Here is a 25546-nt window from a genome sequence, read left to right as displayed (position 1 = left end):
TCAGCAGTGGCCACAGGGCTGGAAAGGTCAGTTTTCATTTCAATCCCAAAGAAAGGCAATGCCAAAGAATACTCAAACTACCACACAATTGCACTCGTAAACTCACACGCTAGAAAAGTAATGCTCCAAATTCTCCAAGCCAGGTTTCAACAGTATGTGAACTGTGAACTTCCAGATGTTCAAGCTGGATTTAGAAAAGGCAGAGGAACCAGAGATCAAACTGCCACCACCTGTTGGATCATCAAAAAAGCAAGAGAGTTCCAGAAAAACATCTGCTTTATTGACTATGCCAAAGCTTAGACTGTGTGGAATGCAACAAACTGTGGCAAATTCTTGAAGAGATGGGAATACCAGACAACCTGACCTGCCTCTTGAGAAACCTGTATGCAGGTCAGGAAGCAACAGTTAGAACTGGACATGGAACAACAGACTGGTTCCAAATAGGAAAAGGAGTATGTCAAGGCTGTATATTGTCACCCTGCTTATTTAACTTATATGCAGAGTACATCCATGGCTGATTCATGTCAATGTATGGCAAAAACCACTACAATATTGTAAAGTAATTAGCCTCCAACTATTAAAAACAAATGGAAAAAAAAAATTGCTGGGCTGGATGAATCACAAGCTGGAATAAAAATTGCCAGGAGAAATATCAATAACCTCAGATATGCAGATGACACCACCCTCATGGCAGAAAGCGAAGAAAAATAAAGAGCCTCTTGAGGAAAGTGAAAGAGGAAAGTAAGAAAGTTGGCTTAAAACTCAACATTCAGAAAACTAAGATCATGGCATTTGGTCCCATCACTTCATGGCAACTAGATCAGGACAGAGCAGAAAGAGTGACAGACTTTAGCTTAGGCAGATCTAAAATCACTGCAGAGGGTGACCGCAGCATGAAATTGGAAGACAAGCTATGACCAACCTAGACAGCATATTAAAAAGCAGAGACATTACTTTGTCAACAAAGGTCCGCCTAGTCAAAGCTATGTTTTTTCCAGTAGTCATGTATGGATGTGAGAGGTGGACTATAAAGAAAGCTGAGTGCCCAAGAGTTGATGGTTTTGAACTCTGGTGTTAGAGAAGACTCTTGAGAGTCCCTTGGACTGCAAGGAGATCCAACCAGTCCATCCTAAAGGAAATCAGTCCTGAATATTCTTTGGAAGACTGTTGTTTAAGCTGAAACTCCAATACTTTGGCCACCTGACGTGAAGAGCTGACTCATTTGAAAAGACCCTGATGCTGGGAAAGATTAAGGGCAGGAGGAGAAGGGGACGACAGAGGATGAGGTGGTTGGATGGCATCACCGACTCAATGGACATGAGTTTGAGTAAACTCCGGGAGTTGGTGATGGACAGGGAGGCCTGGCATGCTGCTGTCCATGGGGTAGCAAAGAGTCAGACACGACTGAGCCACTGAAGTGAACTGATAACTTCAATTAAAAATAATCACTGATGACAGACCCCATTAAGAGATATAATAATGAAGAAGTTTGAAATGCTGTGAGAATTATCAAAATGTGACACAGAGACATAAAGTGAGCAAATGTTAGAAAAAATGGTACCAATAGACATTTAGGAGGCATGGTTGCCACAAATTTCAATTTGAGCATAATGCAGTATCTGTGAAGTCCAATTAGGTAAAGGACAATATATTGAGGTGTTCCTAGACATATTTAAAGGAGAAAAATATAAATTTTTTAATAAATATGAGCATTTGACTTCAGAATGTCAAGAAGAAAATAAAGGTGAAAAAATTGAAGAAATAAATGAGTCATCTTATCCAACAGCAAAGGATACCTTTCACTTATTCAAGTATATTTTTACATCTTTCAGGAGTTTTGAGTTTTCCAAATACAGACTTTCTTGTTAATTTTATAGCACATTATCGAAAATTTTTTGTTGCTATTTTATCCAGGATATTCTCTTCACTATCTTTTGAGTATTGTTTCTATAGTTGGATATTAGTATGCTATATTTTATTCATTGTATTAAATTTAATGTTGATTTTCTTAGGCATACCAGGTATATTATCATATAATCTAAAAGAGACTATTTTACTTCTTCTTTTCCAATTTTTATACCTAAATTGTTTGTACTTATCTAACTTCATTATTGAAACATCCTATAGTGTTAAAAATAGTGAAGGGGATAAACATCCTTGTTTTCTTCCTAACTTTAGTAGCAATGCCCCTGGTGTTTCCCTATAAATAAAATCTATATACATATATATATGATTTTTATTTAATATATTTAAATTAAATTTTATTTAATATTTTATTTAATATATTTAATATTTGAATATTTTAATTTACATAATATATAAATGTATTGTATTTAATATATTTAATGATTTTAATAGGGAAATATACACATGAGCTTCTCTGGTGGCTCAAATTGTAAAGAATTTGCCTGCAGCAGACCTGGGTTCAATCCCTGGGCCAGGGAAGATTCCCAGGAGAAGGAAATGGCTACCCACTCCAGTATTCTTGCCTGGAGAATTCCACTGACAGAGTAGCCAGTGGACTACAGTCCATGGGATTGCAAAGAGTTAGACATGACTAAGTGACTAACACTTTCACTTCAACATATATACATGTATCTCACATATATATTAAAGAAGTAAGAAGTTATTCAATATTTATAAATTCGTTTTCTCAGGAATAAGTGTTTAGTTTTTTTAATAAATATTTTCATTGAAATACACATAGAGAAAAGTACAAAAATTATAGACATCTTTCAGTAATGACATTTAATTTTTTTTTCCCAATTTTATTGAGATATAACTGACATACAGCACTGTATAAGTTTATGATATATAGCATAAAGACTTGACTTAGATACAACATGTAATGTTCATCAAATAGGTTTAGTGAAAAGTGTATGCTCAATCATGTCCAGCTCTTTGTGACCCAATGGACTCCTCTGACCATGGAATTTTCTATGCAAGAATACTGGAGTGAGTTGTCATTTCCTTCTCCAGGGTATCTTCCCGATCCAGGGATCAAACTTGCATCTCTTGTGTCTCCTGCACTGACAGGCAGGTTTTTACCACTGTGTCACCTGAGAGCCCCCCACTTCATCTCATATAGATACAAAATAGAAAAAAAAGTTTTCTTGTGAGACCTCTCAGGTTTTGCTCTCTTAACAACTTTCACATATAACATACAACATTATCCATCATGTTGTACCTTTCATTCCTAGTACTTATTTATCTTATAACTGGATGGTTGTACCTTTTGACTGCCTTCATCCAATTCCCTCTCCTTCCACTCCCTGTCTCAGGTAACCAATAATTTGATCATTTTTTCTATGAGCTTTTGTTCATTTTTAAAGTAAATATATATATGTAACTATTACTTTATAGATATAAAGTAAATATGTATATATTTTACTTAGATATATATAATTTACCTATATATATTTACCTAATTTCTGTTATATTACACAACATAGTGAGTTGGTGTTTCTATACATTTCAAAATGATCATCACAATGAGTCATAGTGATTGACTATTTTCCTGACATGACTCATTCATTTTGTAGCTGGAGGTTTGTATATCTTAATCTACCCCACCTAATTCTTTCCTCATTCCAACCTCTCCCCTCTTGCAAGCATTAGTTTATTCTCTGTATCTATAACTGTTTTTATTATTTTGTTCATTTGTTTAATACTTTAGATTCCACATATAAGTGATTCATACAGTATTTTTCTTTCTTTGTCTGACTTATTTCACTTAGCATGATACACTCTAGGTCTATCCATGTTGTTGCAAATGACAAGATTTCCTCCTTTTTATGACTAAGAAATATTCCACTGTGTATATATGTGTGTGTGCATGCGCACGCTCAGTCACACAGTTGGGTCCAACTCTATCTTAATCCTTTCATCTATTGAGGGGCACTTGGGTTGCTTCCATACCTTGCCTATTGTAAGTAATGCTGCAATAAACAAGAAGGTGCACATATCCTTTCTAATTAGTGTTTATGTTTTCTTTGGATAAATACCAAGAGTGGAATAGAAAAATCAATTTATTTTTAACCTTTTGAAGAGCCTTCAGAGTGGAAAACCACTGTGCTTTCCATAGTGACTGCAAAAATGTAGAGTTCCACCAAATGGAAAGAAAATTTTGTCTCTGGACTTTTTAAATTATTGTGTTTCATTCTCAATAAGAAATGCACAATCAAGTATTCTGCATGGGGATCTAACCACTGTAAGACTTTTTCTTCATCAGGTCACTATGTGTCACCTGCTAAGTGGAGATGTAACTGAGTAGTACTCCTTGCCCAGATAGTACAAATAATCTGACCCTGTCTATTAACCAGACCTGAATTCTGTCCTTTTCTGTTAATTGATTTTAAGTATTACCTTCATATGCCATAAGACAATAGTGAGGATTGAGAGAAAGGCATTGTTGCAACATAGGAATTCTTGGTACTCCATTTATCCAATTCACTTACAGCCTGTGGACAGTTCAAGGCTTACTTCTTGAATATACCTCTTCAATTGTAAAATGGATTGTCACATCCCTCACCCAATCCTGGGAATCAATGCATATGATAACAGAGAACTCATGCTGGACAGGTAAAGTCACAAAGTCATTTGATGTCCCATGGTTAGGTGTTCAGTCTCTACAAGGACCCATTAGCACGCAAAGAGTTACTTGGAAAATGGAGAGCAGCTATTGTTCCTCTCTTATTGGGCTTTCCAATAGTGTTCTTATCTACCAAATATACATTAGCCCTACTATTGATGCTAAGTCGCTTCAGTCGTGTCCGACTCTGTGCGACCCCATAGATGGCAGCCCAGCAGGCTCCCCCGTCCCTGGGATTCTCCAGGCAAGAACACTGGAGTGGGTTGCCATTTCCTTCTCCAATGCATGAAAATGAAAAGTGAAAGTGAAGTTGCACAATGTGTCTGACTCTTAGTGACCCCAAGGACTGCAACCTACCAGGATCCTCCATCCATGGGCTTTTCCAGGCAAGATTACTGGAGTGGGATGCCATTGCCTTCTCCATACATTAGCTCTAGTAGATCTTAAATACCAATTGGTAGATTAGCCTGCACTTAGGATTTAGGGAAAAGCTCTTTTTTCCTCTAGGGACGACTCAAAGGTGGCAGACATGGACAACCTAAAAAGATGATTTTTAGTGCCTTATATTCTACTATCCAAATCCAAAAAAGCCCACCAAGTGACATGACACTTCTTAATAAGGAGAAGTACAAAATCTTATGCTTTACCTTAGAGTAAATGCCCTTCCCACTTTTGCAAAAGAAGGAAGTCAAGAGACACCTGGAGTAACAGGCAAATTTGGTCTTGGAGTACAAAATGAAGCAGGGCAAAGGCTAACGAGTTTCCCCAACAGAACACACTGGTCATAGCAAACACCCTCTTCCAAAAACACAAGAGAAGACTCTACACATGGACATCACCAGATGGTCAATACCAAAATCAGATTGACTATATTTTTTGCAGCCAAAGAGGAGAAACTCTATACAGTCAGCAAAAACAAGACTAGGAGTTGACTGTGGCTCAGATCATAAAGTCCTTACTGCCAAATTCAGAATTATTTTAAGAAAGGAGAGAAGACCTCTACACCATTCAGGTATACCTAAATAAAAATCCCTTATGATTATACAGTGGAAGTGACAAATAGATTCAAGGGATTAGATCTGATAGACAGAGTGCCTGAAGAACTATGGACGGAGGTTCAGGACATTGTACAGGAGGAAGTGATCAAAACCATCCCCAAGAAAAAGAAATGCAAAAAAGCAAAATGGTTGTCTGAGGAGCTCTTACAAATATCTGTGAAAAGAAGAGAAGTGGCAAAAGAGAAAAGGAAAGATATACCCATTTGAATGCAGAGTTACAAAGAATAATAGCAAAGGAGAGATAAGAAAGTCTTCCTCAGTGATCAGTGCAAAAAAAATAGAGGAAAACAATAGAATGGAAAAGACTAGAGATCTCTTCAAGAAAATTAGAGATACCAAGGGAACATTTCATGCAAAGCTGGGTGCAATAAAGGACAGAAATGGTATCAACCTAACTGAAGCAGAAGATATTAAGGAAAGGTGGCAAGAATACACAGAAGAACTATACAAAAAAGATAGTCATGACCAAGATAACCATGATAGTGTGATCACTCAGTTAGAACCAGACATGCTGCAATGAAAACTCAGGAGTGCTTTAGGGAGCATCACTACGAACAAAGCCAGTGGAGGTAATGGAATTCCAGTTAACTATTTCAAATCTTCAAATATGATGCTGTGAAAGTACTGCACTCAATATGCCAGCAAATTTGGAAAACTCAGCAGTGGCCACAGGACTGGAAAAGGTCAGTTTTCATTCCAATCCCAAAGAAGGGCAATGCCAAAGCATGTTCAAACTATAGCACGATTGCACTCATCTCACATGCTAGCAAAGTAATGCTCAAAATTCTCCAAGCCAGACTTCAACAGTATGAGAACTGTAAACTTTCCGATATTCAAGTTGGATTTAGAAAAGGCAGAGGAACCAGAGCTCAAACTGCCAACATCTGTTGGATCATTGAAAAAGCAAGAGAGTTCCAGAAAAACATCTACTTCTGCTTTATTGACTACGCCAAAGCCTTAGACTGTGTGGGTCGCAACAAACTGTGGCAAATTCTTGAAGGGATGGGAATACCAGGCCACCTTACCTGCCTCCTTAGAAATCTGTATGCAGGTCAAGAAGTAACAGTTAAAACCGGACATGGAATAACAGACTGGTTCCAAATTGGGAAAGGAGTATGTCAAGGCTGTATATCGTCACCCTGTTTATTTAACTGATATGCAGAGTACATCATGCGAAATGCCATACTGGATGAAGCACAAGCTGGAATCAAGATTGCTGGGAGAAATGTCAATAATCTCAGATATGCAGATGATATAACACTTATGGTAGAAAGTGAAGAAGAACTAAAGAGCCTCTTGATGAAAGTAAAAGAGGAGAGTTTAAAAGCTGGCTTAAAATTCAACATTCAAAAAACTAAGATCATGGCATCTGGTCCCATCACTCTATGGCAAACAGATGGAGAAACAATGGAAACAGTGACAGATTTTACTTTTGGGGGCTCCAAAATCACTGCAGATGGTGAGAGCAGCCATGAAATTAGAAGACACGTGCTCCTTGGAAGAAAAGCTATGACCAACCTGAAATGAAGTGAAGTGAAGTCGCTCAGTCATGTCCGACTCTTTGTGGCCCCATGGACTGTAGCCTACCTGGCTCCTCCGTCCATGGGGTTTCTCAGGCAAGAGTACTGGAGTGGGTTGCCATTTCCTTCTCCAGCCTAGACAGCATATTAAAAAGCAGAGACATTACTTTGTCAACAAAGGTCCATCTAGTCAAAACTATGGTTTTTCCAGTAGTCAAGTATGGCTGTGAGAGTTGGACTATAAAGAAAGCTGAGCACTGAAGAATTGATGCTTTTGAACTGTGGTGTTGGAAAAGACTCTTGAGAGTCTGCTGGACAGCAAAGAGATTCAACCAGTCCATCCTAAAGGAGATCAGTCCTGAATGTTCACTGGAAGGACTGATGTTGAACCTGAAACTCCAATACTTTGGCCACTTGATGCAAAGAGCTGACTCATTTGAAAAGACCCTGACACTGGGAAAGATTGAAGATGGGAGGAGAAGGGGACAACAGAAGATGAAATGGTTGGATGGCATCACTGACTCGATGGACATAAGTTTGAGCAAGCTCTGGGAGTTGGTGATGGACAGGGAAGGCTTGCGTGCTGCAGTCTATGGGGTCACACAGAGTTGGACACAACTGAGCAACTGAACTGAACTGAAATGCCCCTCCATCTCCCAGACTATTAGAGTCTCAAAATCATCACATACATGGCAAGGTCCTAGATATGTATGGGACAAAGTCTTATGACACATGAGCCTCTGACATATGAGTGTTATAAGTTATGTAGTTACTAGCCAGTTCTACTCACCAGATCCAATGAAAGTTGGAAGGACCTCAGAAACTGTCCTTACTTGGAAATAGGGTCTTTGCAGATGTAATAAGTTAAGAATTTTGAGATGAAATCATTCTTGATTTAGGGTGGGCCCTAAAATCAAATGACTCGTATCCTTATAAAAGGAGAGGGCACAGAGACACAAAGAAAAAAGCCATGTAAAGACAGATAAAGAGACTAGAGTTATCCTGCCACAAATCAAGAAACATTAGGAACCACCAAAAACTGGAAAAGGCAAGGAAGGATTCTCTCCCAGAGCCTTCAAAGAGAGCATGGCCAAACCAAGACCTCAATTTCAGACTTATGGTTTCACTAACTGTGAAATAGTAAATTTCTATTGTTTTAAGTTACCCAGTTTACAATTTTATTATGGCAGCTCTAGAAAGCTAGGTCAGATGTCAGGATCACACTCCTTCCTTATTAGGACTTTGACTTTAATAAATAAGACCTTTAGAACTATGTTTGGTTTCCTTATAAACAGATCCTCAGCCTATTTTTAGTACAGTTTGCCTGAGAGCTGCAGAAGAGTTCCTTTGCAGCTGCCTTAGAGGGCCTCTGGAATGCCTTATATCGGTAATGAAGTGTTCTGAGTTGATCATTTTATTTTCACACAGTCTCCAGTGTTTTAACAGGCAAAACAGTGCTCTCTCCAAAGTTACCTATGTCCTAATTCTCAGAACATGTAAATATTAATATATTACCTTCAGTTCAGTTCATCGCTCAGTTGTGTTCAACTATTTGCAACCCCATGAACAGCAGGATACCAGGCCTCCCTGTCTATCACCAACACCCAGAGTTTACCCAAACTCGTGTCCATTGAGTCGGTGACGCCATCCAAACATCTCATCCTCTGTCATCCCCTTCTCCTCCTGCCCTCAATCTTTCCCAGCATCAGGGTCTTTTCTAATGGGTCAGTTGGCTAAAGTTTAGCCAATGAGTCAGTTTAGGTGGCTAAAGTTTCAGCTTCAATATCAGTCCTTCCAATGAACATTCAGGACTGATCTCCTTTAGGATGGACTGGTTGGATCTCCTTGCAGTCCAAGAGTCTCTCAAGAGTCTTCTCCACCACCACAGTTCAAAAGCATCAATTCTTCGGCACTCAGCTTTCTTCACAGTCGAACTCTCACATCCATACATGACCACTGGAAAAATCATAGTCTTGACCAGACAGACCTTTGTTGGCAAAGAAATGTCTCTGCTTTTTAATATGCTGTCTAGGTTGGTCATAACTTTTCCTCCAAAGAATAAGCATCTTTTAATTTCATGACTGCAATCACCATCTATAGTGATTTTGGAGCCCAAAAAAATAAAGTCAGCCACAGTATCCACTGTTTCCCCAACTATTTGCCATGAAGTGACAGGACCGGATGTCATGATCTTAGTTTTCTGAATGCTGAGCCAACTTTTTCACTCAGCTCTTTCAGTTTCATCAAGAGGCTCTTTAGTTCTTCTTTGCTTTCTGCCATAAGGGTGGAAAGCAGATATGTCATCTGCATATCTGAGGTTATTGATATTTCTCCCAGCAATCTTGATTCTGGCTTGTGTTTCATCCAGCCCAGCATTTCTCATGATATACTCTGCATATAAATTAAATAAGCAGGGTGACAGTATACAGCCTTGATGTACTCCTTTCCCTATTCAGAACCAGTCTGTTGTTCCATGTCCAGTTCTGTTACTTCCTGACCTGCATACAGATTTCTCAAGAGGCAGGTCATGTGGTCTGGTATTCCCATCTCCTTCAGAATTTTCCACAGTTTATTGTGATCCACATAGTCAAAGGCTTTGGCATAGTCAATAAAGCAGAACTAGATGTTTTTCTGGAACTCTCTTACTTTTTCAGTGACCCAGCGGATGTTGGCAATTTGATCTCTGGTTCCTCTGCCTTTTCTAAAACCAGCTTGACCATCTGGAAGTTCATGGTTCACGTATTGCTGAAGCCTGGCTTGGAGAATTTTAAGCATCACTTTACTAACATGTGACATGATTGCAATTGTGTGGTAGTCTGAGCATTCTTTGGCATCGCCTTTCTTTGGGATTGGAATGAAACTGACCTTTTCCAGTCCTGTGGCCACTGCTGAGTTTTCCAAATCTGCTGGCATATTCAGTGCAGCACTTTCACAGCATCATCTTTCAGGATCTGAAATAGCTCAACTGGAATTCCATCGCCTCCACTAGCTTTGTTCGTAGTACTTCCTAAGGCCCACTTACATAACAAAAAAGAATTTTTACACGTAATTAACATCTGTTGAGATGGAGAGAATATCCTGGCCTATCCAAGTGGCCCCAAACCAATCACACAAGTCCTTAAGAGTTATGCACCTTTCCCAGCTGTCACTGGAAAGATCTGATGACAGAAAAAAGTCAAAGACATGCTAAGTTTTTGTCTTTGAAGATGGAGGATAGTGGTTTCATGCTTAGAAATGTGTAAAGCCTAATGAAAACTGAAAAATGAAAGAAAAGATTCTCCAATTGAACTACCAGAAAGGAATGTTACCCTGCAGTATTTTGATTTTAGCCCAGTAAGACATGTGTTGGACTTCTGGCCTACAATATTTTAATACAGACCATACATTTGTGTTATTTCACACTACTAAATTTATCAAAATTTAAATTTGTCAGATTTAAACTGGAATTGAAAATAATGCAAGTGGCATAAAAGGAAGCTATTTTATTTCATCACCATTATAATTATCATTGTCCTTTATAAACTGACCACCATAAATACTTTGATCTCCTACTATCTTACCTTTCCATCTTTCCCTCATCCTAATTAACTGAAGGAGAATGTTCAAGTAATTTTTATGTCACCACATTACAGGGTTTAATACCATTTCACCTGACACCTTGACTGGGTCCTGTGATTTTAGACAGGAGATAACCCAATTCCAAAATCCTATCCTGAGGGTTTACAATGGACAGAGGTCAATGCACTTTTTATAAAGTGATAGACAGCAAATGTGTTAGGCTTTGCAGACATATAGTTCTATCACAACCATTGAGCTTTGTTCCTGTAGTAAGAAAACAACCACAGGTATATTCTTAGGGCTGCAATAATCAAGGAAAACTGAAGTAAAGCAGAGAAGTAAAAGATGATCCATTATCATACTAACCCCTCTTTCTTGGGGAGAAGCAGAAGAGACAGCCAGGAACTGAGCAAGTGTATCTATTCAGTTTTGTAGGATGTCTCTAACAGTTTACAGGGGGAACCGATGAATCAGAATAGCCCAACCATAGGAAGGAGGGAGGGAGAATTTATTTCTTATGTCTTGTCTAATAACATTGGTCAAGATTTTCTCCACGGAAACTTAACACTCCAACTCCAGGGTTGTGTCATCTGACCCTTTTAGCAATTGTTAGGGAAGCCAGATTTTATGCATTACAGTATGGCACGTTATCTAAATCCAGAATTAAAGGGAGAAACCAGACTCTGGGTGTACTTCAAAAAGTAGTATATACAAAGTTGATTAACTCTGCCAAAACTGAGATGAAGCAGGCAGCCAAGGGTTTCACGTTCTGTGCTGTCACTACAGTCGTGTCCAACCCTTTGAGACCCTATGGACTATAGCCCACCAGGCTCCTCTTCTATGGGATTTTCCAGGCAAGAATACTGGAGTAGGTTGCTATGTTCTCCTCTAGGGGACCTTCCTGAAGCAGGGATCAAACCTGTGTCTCTTATGTCTCCTGCCAATCTCCATTGACAGGCAGGTTCTTTACCACTAGCACCACCTGGGAAGCCCAAAAGCAAAGCTGAGAGAGAATCCAAGGAGATGTATACAATACCATGCCCAACACAAGCACCTGTCCGTCCAAGGGAACCCTCTTATATTTTAAAGGCTAATGTGCAATTTCTTTAGTAAATGGTGTTTCAGGCAGAAGGGGTTCTATTTTACGCTTTTATGATACTATTTTGTTTCAGTAGGAACCATAATAGCAGTAATTTGTTCCTTCTTTCACTTCACCAACAAGCCTCCATGAAAGTTTTCCCCTTCCAGGTTGAATTTATCCAAGAAACACAAAAATATTTACATTAGAAAATCTACTTACATATTTCAACAAATTATTAAGGAATAGTCATTGTGTAGTATAAAGCACCTGAAAGTCATCTTCTTAAATTACACTGTAAGTGACACTAAGCTTTTCATTGCTGAGGCATCCACTGCAAAGACCTCCATCTGGAATAAACCCATTGCCAGTGTACAACTAGATAAAAAGCCAGGATGCCGTTCCCGCGGAGTTTCCTTTTTTTTTTTATAAGAAAGTTCTGGTTGACATAGATAAACTGATCATTGACTGACTACTTGCATTTCCCTTTATGCACTTTAATTCCTTCTCGTGTTTTAAATTCACCTATAAAGTAAACCTGTTGAAACCCTACGCATCCCATTCCGATCTCAATAAAAGTAGAACTTCAGGCCCATGTTCTCTCTCTCTCCCTCCCTCCCTCCCTCTCCCTGTCTCTCTCTCTCGCTCTGATCATAATATCCTTGTGTTACCGCAGGTGTGCCATGTACTCTATAGGACCTATAAGTATTAAATCTTGATTTTCAAACAAGGATGGTTGGTTGGATAGTTGTTGTTAAGGTGCATCTCACAATCATACTAAGAATCAGAAGGGCCATTCTAGCACCAACATTGGCTTCAAAAGCATAAACACCTGTGAGGAATCACCCAGTAGAGTATTCCCAGGAATTTCTAGCATCATTATCAATAGCATCTTCATCAACAGTCTGAGACTGGCACAAAACACATCTTGATACATAAGAAAAGCATTCAATAAAACTCCACACCGTTCATAATATAAACCCCTTGGAATATTGGAAAGAGGTGGAAATTTCCTAACTTCGTCAAACAAAGATCTGCATCAAACATCTTACTTTCAACTTAGAGTTGAAATCCTGGAGACACTTGCTTTTTCAGTTTGAAACAAAAGAAAGTTCCCATTAAAACCATTTATTTTTAATACTACACTGGGTTCCTACCCAACTATATATATAGAACTTCATATTCTAAGTTTCTGTCCCTGATACATAGCTCAGTTGGTAAAGAATCTGCCTGCAATGCAGGAGACCTGGGTTCGATTCCTGCGTCAGGAAGATCCACTGGAGAGGGATAGGCTCCACACTCCGGTATTGGGCTTCCCTTGTGGTTCAGCTGGTAAAGAATCCACCCACAATGTGGGAGACCTGGGTTTCATCCCTGGGTTGGGAAAATCCCTGGAGAAGGGAAAGGCTACCCACTCCAGTATTCTGGCCTGGAGAATTGCATGGACTGTGTAACACAAGGGGTCCCAAAGATTCAGATGAGACTTTCATTTTCATATTCTAAGACATTTATGCAAGGAAAATTTAAACACGAAATTTTTTCCTGTCTTTGGCCTCCTCTCTCCCTTCTACCGAGCATTGTGTATCTGCAGTAAACACTGACAAAACCTATCAGCAGAAACATCTGCTCAAATATAAAGAGCAACATTCTCCTAGCACCAACTAGTGTGCATGTGTGCTAAGTCACTTCCATTGTGTCTGACTATGTGCAACCCTATGGACTGTAGCCTGCCAGACTCCTCTGTCCATAGGATTCTCCAGGCAAGAATACTGAAGTACACTGCATGCCCTTCTCCAAGGGATCTTCCCGACTCAGAGATCAAACTCTCCTCTCACTTCTACCTGCACTGGCAGGTGGGTTCTTTACCACTAGCACCACCTGGGACAACTCCTTAAAAGGTTCAGTTCAGTCACTCAGTCATATCCTACCCTTTGTGACCCCATGAACTGCAGCACACCAGGCCTCCCTGTCCATCACCAACTCCCGGAGTTTACTCAAACTCATGTCTATTGAGTCGGTGATGCCATCCAACCATCTCATCCTCTATTGTCCCCTTCTCCTCCCACCTTCAATCTTTCCCAGCATCAGGGTCTTTTCCAATGAGTCAGTTCTTCGCATCAGGTGGCCAAAGTATTGGGGTTTCAGCTTCAACAACAGTCTTTCCAATGAATATTTAGGACTGATTTCCTTTAGGATGGACTGGTTGGACCTCCCAGGGACTATCATGAGTCTTCTCCAACATCACAGTTCAAAAGCATCAATTCTTCGGTGCTCAGCTTTCTTTATAGTCCAACTCTCACAGCCATACATGACTACTAGAAAAACCATAGTTTTGATGAGATGGACCTTTGTTGGCAAAGCAATGTCTCTGCTTTTTAATATGCTGTCCAGGTTGGTCATAGCTTGTCTTCCAAGGAGTAAGCATCTTTTAATTTCATGGCTGCAGTTACCATCTGCAGTGATTTTAGAGCCCAAAAAAATAAAGTCTGTCACTGTTTCCACTGTTTCTTCATCCATTTGCCATGAAGTGATGGAACTGGATGCCATGATCTTAGTTTTCTGAAATGTTGAGTTTTAAGCCAAATTTTTCTTTCTTTTTTTTTTTTTTTTTTAAGCCAAATTTTTCACTCTCCTCTTTCACTTTCATCAGGAGGTTCTTTAGTTCTTCGCTTTCTGATGAAAGTGAAAGAGGAGAGAGAAAAATAAAATCTGTCACTGTTTCCACTGTTTCTTCATCTATTTGCCACGAAGTGATAGGACCAGATGCCATGATCTTGACTATTGATTAATCTTTCACAAAAATACATATGAAAGAAATAAAATTTGTCTATAATTGCTATGCTTTTATGTACAGAATATTTCAAATAATTTAAAGACAGTTACTGAAAGCAAACATTCAGTGATGTAGTCGGATACAAAATAACAAAAATGAATAATATTTTTATGGGCTTCCCTGGTGGCCAAGAGAGTAAAGAATCTGCCTGCAATGCAGGAGACCTAGGTTTGATCCCTGGGCTGGGAAGATCCCCTGGAGAAGGGAATGGCTACCTACTCCAATATTCTTGCCTGGAGAATTCCATGGATAAAGGAGCTTGGTGGGCTACAGTCCACAGGGTTGCAAAGAGTTGGATACAACTGAGTGATTAACACTTATACACTACCAATTAATTATGAAACAGATTTTAAGAAATTTAATTCATAGGAGCAATAAAGTCTGTAAGGGACTTAAAATTAAGCTAACAAAAGATATGTGTGACTTTTTGTGAAAAAGTTGTAAAGCTATACAGAGAAACATAAAAGAAAGCCAAAGTAAATATATCATGTTTATAAGATGGAAAGATAAAACACTCATGTCTTAATGTGTCTTAATGATGTACATTTTCTCTAAATTCATCAATATGTCCAAGTTTCAGAGTCCCAACAAGGATTTACATAGAGTTTGATAAGCGAATCTTAAAACTCAGATAGTAGAATAAATGGTCATAAAAGAAAACAAGATGAGAAAGTGAGAATGGAGAGGGACCATCAAATATCAAGATATTTAGTAAAGATATTATAACTAATAAAGTGTGCTATTCTACTGAATAATAGACAAATATATCAATGCAACAGAGAAAAAAGCCCAAAGACCCACTCAAAAATAAGAACTTGATATATAAGTGAGATGTCCTTATAAATCAGTGTAAACTGAAATGACTATTCAATAAATAAATTATTCATAAATAAAAATGAAAGCATATCCTTATGTCAAACCAACATAAAATAAATTACACATAGATTAAAATCAAGTTGTGAAACAGAAAGCCTTAAAACTTATAGAAAAAATAAAACTGCATTTTCCTTAGGAAGGGAAAGATCTAGTAGGTAATTAACAAAATGCAGGAGTCAAATGAAAAGACTGATAAGACTGAATACATTCAAATCAGGAATTTGTATGTGACCAAGGCTATTGATGGAAAAACTAAAGTACAGGAAGTCATGATTTTTTCAAGGTTATATGCTAACAAGCAGTGGATCACAATACAAACACAGTCTTCTGCCTCCAGTACTAAATTATTTTGCATTCCTTTTAATTTCTAATTACCCAACTAACACACATTATAGTTTTTCATAAAAATTTGAACAACACAAGTAAAATATGAGAATCTTTGACCATTTTCCTCAATACCAATCACTAGTATCCTTCCCAGATTTGTACATCTTCTTTTGGGCTTTTTCCCTTGAATATTTAAATATTTAAGTAAAAACATAAACTCATTATTCAAGTGATTTTATACTAACCTTACTGTTCTGCATCTTTTCTTTAAAAAATATGGCTTGAAGAATCTTCCTCATCAGAATAGCATTCCACAGTATGTATACAGTATCATTCATTTATTCAATTTTATATTAATAGACCTTCAGGCTATTTTCAGTATTTTACCCTTTGGTCCTATAAATAGGATAAATATCTGCAATGGATTTTCTATCTATCAACATATTTTAAATGCTGATAACAAATTGCCCATACTGGTATGTATAATCATGACGGCTATGTCTAGATGCCCATTTTTCAATGCCTGTTCCATTACTTGATATTATTAATATTTTTAATTTTTAATATTTTGCCAGCCTAATGGGGAAAAGGGAGTATATTGCACTTCCATAGTGATTACTAATGAAGCTTCCTCCTCACTGCCAAACCCTGATCCTTATTAGAGTAAGAGGCAACCACAGCTTTAACTCTTAAAATCATCTTTTCTAGCAGACTTAGTTTCATATTTATATTTATATTGTGATTTCTTGATTCATTACTTAGACATTGTCTATTGACTTCCTATTATGAAAGATGAGGGTTTAGCAAAAGATTGTTAAATATTTTGCATATTCATTAATTTCCTGCTATACACCTAACAATCATTGTCTCCCACTTTGCTGCCTGTCTCTTATCATGATTGTCTTGTTATAGCATATTCCTTAAAGCTTGCCTAAAGATGTCCCTACTCCACAGTAATAACTTGTTATTGTTTCTGCTAAAATTCTCTGAGTTGCCATTTGAACACTAAGTGTTTTCTCTATCTGGAATTTATTTCTGTGAATCGTAAAGGGTAGAGGTCTTAAATTTTTTTCAAACTGGACACCAACTAAACAAAGTCACTTATTTAATAGTTTATCATACCCTGAAATATCTTCTCTAAAATACACAAAATTCTCCCAAATACCTTAACTGTTTCTGGAATATCTCTTTAGACCCATTGGTTTTCTTGTATTGCCCTGTACCAATATCACAATGTTATTCATTTAAAAAAGAAAAAAATTGGCTATTCTTAAACATTTCATTTTTCTCATGAATTTTAAAATAAGCTTGTAATTTTTTTTTAAATAAGTAAATTCTCCATACCTACTTTACTAAGGGCTTGTATCATCAAAGGATGTTGAATTTTGTCAAATGCTTTTTCTGTGTCTATTGAATTGAGTGTGATTTTTTATTCTTCCTTTCGTTACTGTTGTGCATCACACTGATTGATTTGCAATGTTGAACCATCCTTATATTCCTGGAAAAAATGTTACTTGACCATAATGTATGGTCTTTTTAACATATTTTTGGATTCTGTTTCCTAAAGCTTTGCTGAGAATTTTTACATCTATATTCATCAAAGATACTGACCTGTAATTTTCTTTTTTTGTAATGTATTTGTCTGGTTTTGGTATCAGGGTAGCACCAGACTAGTAGGATGATATTTGGAGTGTATTGTCATCTTCAAATTATTTTTTTTTGGAATAGTTTGGGAATGGTAAGTATAAGTTCTTCTTTATATGTCTGACAGAATTCTCCTGTGAAACTGTCCAATCCTAGACGCTCTTGTGCTGGGAGGTTTTTTTGTTTAGTTACAAATTCAACTCCACTCCCAGTGATTGGTCTATTCAAATTATGTTTTCTCTTGATTCAGTCTGGTAGGTTGTATGTTTTTAGAAATATGTCCACTTTATCTAGGGTGTCCAATTTGTTGGCATATAACTATTGTATTATTATCTAATTATTTTGTATGTAGTATTCTCTTACGATATATATTTTTTTGTATCTCTGTGGTATCAGCTGTTATTTCTCCTCTCTAACTTTTAATTTTGTTTATTTGAGTTGTCTCTCTTCTTCTTGGTGAGTTTGGCTAAAGGATTATTAATTTTGTTTATCTTTACAAAAAACCAGCTCTTGGTTTTGCTGATATTTTCTATTGGTTTTTTTAATCTCTATTTTATGTATTTCCTCTCTTACCTTTATTATTTCCCTCCTTCTACTAACTTTGGGCTTTGTTTCCTTTCCTAATTTCTTTAGGTGGTAGGTTAGATGGTTTGAGGGTTTTTCTCTGTTTAGCCTACATCACTATAAACTTTCCTCTAAGAACTCTTTGCTGGATTCCATCGATTCGAGAGTGTTGTTTTTCCATTTTCAAGGCATTTTTGGATTTTCTCACTGATTCATTGGTTTTTTGGTAGCATGTTGTTAAGTCTCTGCATGTGTGATCTTTTTGCATTTTTCTCTCTGTAACTGATTTCTAGTTTTATACTGTTTTGGGTGGGAAAAAATGTTTGGTATAATTTCCATTCTCTTAAATTTGTTGAGACATGTTTTGTGACCTAGCTTTTGATCTATCCTCAACATAATAAAGGCTCTTTATGACAAACTCACAAGTAATATCATACTCAACAGTGAAAAGTTGAAAGACTTTCATATAAACTCAGAAATAAGACAAGGATACCGACTCTTGCCACTTCTATTTAACATAATATTAGAAGTCCTAGTCACAGAAATCAGGCAAGAAAAATAATTAAAAGGAATTCAAATTGAAAGCAAGGAAGTAGCTCTATTGGCAGATGACATGATACTTTATATAGAAAATCCTAGAGTCTCCACCCCAAAACTATTAAAACTAATAAATGAATTTAGAAAAGTTGTAGGTTACAAGATTAATATATAGAAATCTGTTGCTTTTCTGTACAATAACAATGAACTATCAGAGAGTAAAAGACAATGCCATTTATAATCCCACCAAAAAGAATAAAATACCTGGAAATAAACAACCAAGGAGATAAAATATCTACACATTAAAAACTATAAAACACTGAAGAAAGAAACAGAAAATGATACAAAGAAATGAAAAGACATCCTGAGCTCTTGAACTGGAAAAAATAATTTTGTTAAAATGTCTATACACTCAAAACAATCTACAGATTTAATTCAATTTCTATCAAAATACCCATGAGATTTTTTTTTACAGAACTAGAATAAATATCCTAAAATTCATATGGAATCACAAAAGATGCTAAATTGCCAAAACAATCTTGAAAGGAAAGAACAAAGCTGGAGGTAACATGCTCCCAGACTTCAGACTATACTACAATGCTACAATAATGAAATAAATCATGGTACAGGCACAAAACAAGACATATACAACAATAAAACAGAATAGAGATTCCATAAATAAACCCTTGTACCTATAGTCAATTGATATACAGCAAAGGAGGCAAAAATATAAAATGGAGAAAAGATAGTCTTTTCAATAAATGGTTCTGGGAAAATTGGAGAGCTACATGTAAAACAGTGAGAATAGAAGATTTCCTCATACCATATACAAACATAAACTCAAAATGGATTAAAGATATAATATTAAGCCCTGAAACTATAAAACTCCTAGAAAAAAAATAGGAAGAACACTTGACATAAATTGTAGCAATATTTATTTTTCTTAAAGACTATCCTAAGGCAAAAGAAACAAAGCAAAAATAAACAAATGGGGCCAAATTAAACTTTAAAAGTTTTGCACAGCAAAGGAAACCATTGACAAAATAAACAGACAGAAAAGAAAAGGGAAGAAAATAGTTGCAAATGATATGACTGAGAATAAATTGATACTCAAAATACATAAACAGCTCATACAACTCAATATTTGAAAAAAACAAACAACCCAAGTAAGAAATGGGTAAAAGACCTAAATAGACCTTTTTCCAAAGGAGACATACAGACAGCAAACAGGGACATGAAAAGATGCTTAACATTGCTAATTACTAGAGAAATGAAAATCAAAACCACAATGAGATATCACCTCATACCTGTCAGAATGACTGTCATGAAAAAGTCCATAAATAACAAATATTGGAGGGGATGTGGAGAAAAGGGAATCCTTGCACATGTAGGTCAGAATGTATATTGGTCCTGCCACTATGGAAAGAAGCATGAAAGTTTCTCAAGAAACTAAAAATAGAACGACCATATGATCCAGCAATTCCACTCCTGGGTATATATATATTAACACAATGAACACATTAATTCAAAAAACACATGCATCCCAATCTTTAGATTGCTATTTATGATAGCCAAGATATGGAAGCAACCCAAGCAGTACAGGAGACCTGGGTTCAATTCCTGGGTCAGGAGGATCCCTTGGAGAAGGATATGGCAACCCACTCCAGCATTCTTGCCTGGAGAGTCTCAATGGACAGAAGAGCCTGGCAGACTACACTCCATGGGGTCGAAAAGAGTCGGACACAACTTAGTGACTAAACCGCCACCATTATGATACCCAAGATATGGAAGCAACCCAAATGTCCACGAATAGATGAACACATAAAAAGAATTTGGCAGTTATATATATACTTACATATATGTATATATATATATATACACACAATGAAATATTATTCAGCATAGAAAGAAACAAAACTCTACCAAATTCAGCAACACGGATAGACTTAGAGAACATTATGCTTAGTAAAATTATTCAAACACAAATACATATGTCACTTACATTTGCAATCTAAAAATAATACAAATAAGTATATACAGCAAAACAGAAATAGATTCACAGAAACAAAAAATAAACTAGTGATTACCAAAATGGAGATGGAAGGGGGAGGGGTAAATTAGGGGTACAGGATTAAGAGATAAAAACTATTATCTATAAAATAGATAAGCAACAAGGGATATTGTATAGCATAGGGAATTAGAGTCATTATCTTTTAATAACTTTTAGTGGAATATAATCTATAAACATATTTAATCATTATATTTTATACACAAAACTAATATAATAATGTAAATCAACTGAATTTCAATTTAAAAAGTAAATCTGAATGACACTTGATTGGAATTACACTATTTATAAATCAATTTGAAGAAATTCAGTGTATTTTCTCTTACTATCAGGGGACTTGTCTTTCAGGCTCAGTATTTACTAGGCTAATCCAGTTTCTATTATTTAAAAATAAAGAACCAAATCTATATAATTTATTTGTGTGTTTTATATAGTACTTAGCAAAAATATATACACTTGAAGAGACAATATTGATAATGAAAGTGACACTTTAGAGCTTTTATCAACTTTGTTTCTCATCATTAAAGTGTGCACGCTCAGTTGCTCAGTCGTCTCTACGACCCTATGGACTGTATCCTGCCAGGCTTCTCTGTCCATGGGATTCTCCAGGCAAGAATACTGTTGTGTTGCCATGTTTTCCCTCCAGGGGATCTTCCTGACCCAAGGATCAAATCATTAAAGGAAAATTATGAATAATGGAAATTATTAAAATTATTTCTGCAATCTGAGAACATTTTCTATATTATCTATTTATAAAATTAAGATTGGCTAATTTATGATTATTTAACATTGCTGTTTATCATTACCATTACGGAATGTCATGGGCCAATGATTAATGATATTGATAATATTTTTAACTTTAAGCATAGAATACTTAAGAACTAAAATTGTTCAACATGTTATATGCCTTCCTCAAAATTCTGCCACTAATAGTAAAGAACGCGCCTGCCAGTACAGGAGACATAAGAGACCCGGTTTCGATCCTGAGGCAGGAAGAACTTCTGGGGGAGGAATGGCAACCCACTCCAGTATCCTGCCTGGAGAATCCCAGAGACAGAGAAGCCTGGTGGGCTCTGGTCCACGGGGTCACAGAGTCGGACACAACCGAAGTGACTTAGCACAACACAACACATGTGCTATATGCCTTTCTCAAAATTCTATAATTAAATATCAACTTAACTCTAGGTGAAGCTAATATTTCAATTTGGAACCATTATTAGTATAAATAATACATTCATTCATTTGCTCATTCATTCATTCAACATGTTTTTAGATTACACTTAATGCACTGCACTAGATGTTATGTATAAAATAACAGTAAGAAACACCTTTATTCAAGAATAAGAAAAATAAATTCAAGAATAATGGTATTGTAATACTCACTTTCCCTTCATCTCTTGGACTATCACTTAAATGCACAACTGGACCTGGATGAGTCTTTGTGGATCTGTTAAATCAATTCAAGAGAGTCACTTTAAAAAAACATTAAAACACTTTACCATTAGAGACTGAAACAAAGGAATTAAGATTACAGTGAAATACACTCCCAATATTCTGGAGCTTAGCATAAACTAATTTGAGCTCTTGGTTGTTTTTCTTTAAGACTATTTTTCTTTTCCCTACTAACTCTATTAAAGTAGGACTATTTTTAAAAAATCTGGTTTAAGAACATTGATCCACATAACAATGGCATTCTTCATTATCTTATACGCTTATCTATGTGTTGCTAGATCTGCTTCTCTGAAAATTTAAGAATGAAGTTTTCCTTATACAGAAAAAAGGACTTATATGACCACAAGGGTGATGCTGTAAACTTGTTTCAACTAAACTGCAAAGTACATATAAAATTGAAAATTTCCTTTGACAAGAAATTTCTGATTTTGCTTCTAAAGGATAGTACAGGGGCTCCTTTGATCTACAAATAGACTCTTGCCAGTGATAGTTACCTTAAAAAATCTGAGAAATTGGGGAAACCTACTTCACTGGTTATGTCTCATTTATCTGGTTAATGAGGGTAATCAATAGCAGCCTAAGAGCATATTGTTGGAAGGATCTTTGCTCTGCTAATCTGACTTTAAATTTATCCTTTTCCAATATATGGCATGTTTTTCATGTTTCCTATCTTAACTGATACCACCGTTGAGTATGATTATATCACAAGTAAATATGACATGAACTGATATGACATAGATTATTGCTCATTTTTCCACATCCTGTCTTCAATGACCTAATTGTGCCAGATTAACCCTATTTTAAGTATACTTGACATAGTTATAATTTATGTCTTAGGCACACATGAAAACCATCAAATATTCTGCACAAAACAAAAAAATTTAAATATTAGAAATTCTTTGGAGTCAGACAAAAGTGACAAATTATGTAACTCCAGGTTCCCCAGATACAACTCCCTAGAGTAACTCAAAGAATTATTAATAAATACATATTTATTACATATCTTATCAGTGGTTTTGTCCTAAATTTTTTCACTTAAAAATGGAGATGATAGAGTGAACCTACTGAACAATAATGAGGATTAGAATATACATACAACACTTAACGTAATACTAAAACATAGTACTCAATAAATAGTATGCATTAAGTTTGTTGTAAATCATTGGAATAATTAGATACTAGAGTTACTATTTGCATTCTAGGATATGTTCAGGAAGAAAAGGCTTCATAAAAAGTTTATATAGTTTTTTGCAGTTCTCCTATATTTACAAGTAATATATCATTCACATATAAATGCACTGTTTTATTATAGTATAAAGGCCTCTGATAAAAGACAATGTCCTTCAATTATCTTGTAGTAACTAATAATATCCAATAAACCAAAATTCCTATGTCTCTTGGGTTTGATTGGAACAACAAATACCAAAGTGTACTCCATGATAAACTAGTGAATATATACGGTGTTTCACATAAAGAGTGCTCTATATCAAAAAAAGTTTGGGAAAGTCTGAATTAGCATCAAATATTTTGTTTTTCTTTTCTAGAACTTCTAGAGTCATGATATGCAAATCAACATTGCAAATTTTCTGACCATACGCAAGTTAGACCATATGCAAGACTAACTTATCAGACTCTGCAAAACACTTAAGTTTAGGAAAAAATCTAGAGTTAAAGTTATTTGTAATAACTTTTTTTTTTATTATTAGTTGGAGGCTAATTACTTCACAACATTTCAGTGGGTTTTGTCATACATTGATATGAATCAGCCATAGAGTTACACGTATTTGTAATAACTTTTTAAGGCTATAGAAGAGATTTTTTTTTTTGAGATTTTTTTTAATTGTAAAAAATAAAAGAACCCTGAAAGTTAGAAGATAACGGAAGTTAAAAGGAAAACTCTCATTTCTATACATGACTATTAACATTTTGACATATTTTTTTCTGACTTTTTCCACCAACATTGAATTTTCAAAAACTACCAAGCATTCTTTGCAAAAATTATGGCCATTAGAAACTACTTTAAAAAGCAGTTGTGTACTATGGATTCTGTAAATCTCATAGAAATTGCTTTAGATAGAATTATCCATGAACTTAAATTCATGGGACAGTCATCTAAACAATACCCAGTAATTCTAAAATCCCTATTTATTTCTCTTCCTCCCATTCATCACAATGGCTTCTTGATAGTTTCCTCTGTGGACTTTCTCTTCCCATATCTTAAATACTGGTATTCCTTTGTATTCTGTTCTAGGCTGCAATGTATTCCCATATTATATATGATCATGAATTGAAGAGACCACAGGAGCCAGGTAGGTATTGCAAATGAATTCAATAGGCTGAATAAGAACTGTGCCAAACTGAATAGCACATTGAATGTAAATGTGTTAGTCATTCAGTCGTGTCCAACTCTTTGAGATCCCACAGACTAGCCCACCAGGATCCTCTGTCCATGGGATTCTCCATGCAAGAATACTGGAATGGGTTGCCATGCCCTTCTCCAGGGGATCTTCCCGACCCAGGGATCGAACCTGAGCCTCCTGCATTGCAGGCAGATTCTTAACCTCATGAGCCACCAGGAAGCCCATATGTGAATGATAACACATTACCCACCTACAAAAGGAAAGTTGTTAGTTTCAGTTGATTACTGACTGCCATGCAAAGAATACTGGACTGGGATTGTTTCATTAGGAATTTTTTTCATGAAAAGCTGGAAATTCAATTTTTCATCTCTATTCTACCAGTTCTTAAATACTGGAAACTAATAATTCAGAATATACTTAAATACTTTGATGGGCAAACAAAACATACCCGTGAGTCAAAATTGGTTCATTGTCTACAAGTTTGCTACCTCATTTATATACATTCTCCATGTACAATCTCATTTATTTTCATAGTTTCAATGTCTATGTAAATTCTGATGTCATTAGGTTCAGAACATACATATAGAATATTCTGATATATTCCATATATCCCACATCCTTCCATTCTCCCATACCAATTCCATTTGAATAACTTAAAAATACACACAACTCAACCTACCTAAAATTGAGCTCATTATTTTACTCCCAACCTACTTAATCTCCTGCTTTCTTTCACTAAATGACACCCTTGTCCACACAGTTACTCAAGCCAAAGACTCACTCAATTCTCTATTATTCTTACATCTTCCCACAAGACCCAAGTATTGCCTCTTCTGGCTTCTAACTATTTCTTTAATGTGTCAGCTTATCTTCACTCCTAAATCCTCCGTAATTTTTGCCAAGAATGCAGTCTTTTATCTTTTCAATGATTTCTCCATACCTGCATTCAGAGTAGACTTTTTACGTGCAAGTTTGGTCAAGTGAATTTTTCACTTAAAACCCTTTAAAACCTAGCTCCTGACCTTAGATAAAGTCTAAATGCTCAAATTGGCTTATAAGACTTTCATACTATGTATCTTT

General features: G+C 36.2%; 1 protein-coding gene across 2 annotated transcripts in view; it reads right to left on the bottom strand.

Annotated features, from left to right (window-relative positions):
* The window catches only part of STXBP5L (syntaxin binding protein 5L), a 336789-nt gene that overhangs the window by 187672 nt on the left and 123571 nt on the right, over nt 1–25546 (bottom strand). For both annotated transcript variants that reach the window (XM_065942856.1, XM_065942857.1), the window contains exon 6: nt 22038–22101. In XM_065942856.1, coding sequence (XP_065798928.1) covers nt 22038–22101 — 64 coding nt within the window. The remainder of the gene's footprint in view (nt 1–22037; nt 22102–25546) is intronic.

This window comes from Muntiacus reevesi, chromosome 8, assembly GCF_963930625.1.
Source record: "Muntiacus reevesi chromosome 8, mMunRee1.1, whole genome shotgun sequence".
NCBI classification, from domain to species: Eukaryota; Metazoa; Chordata; class Mammalia; order Artiodactyla; family Cervidae; genus Muntiacus; species Muntiacus reevesi.
Note: the sequence above shows the minus strand (reverse complement) of the source record. Positions and strands in the feature narration are given on the sequence as shown.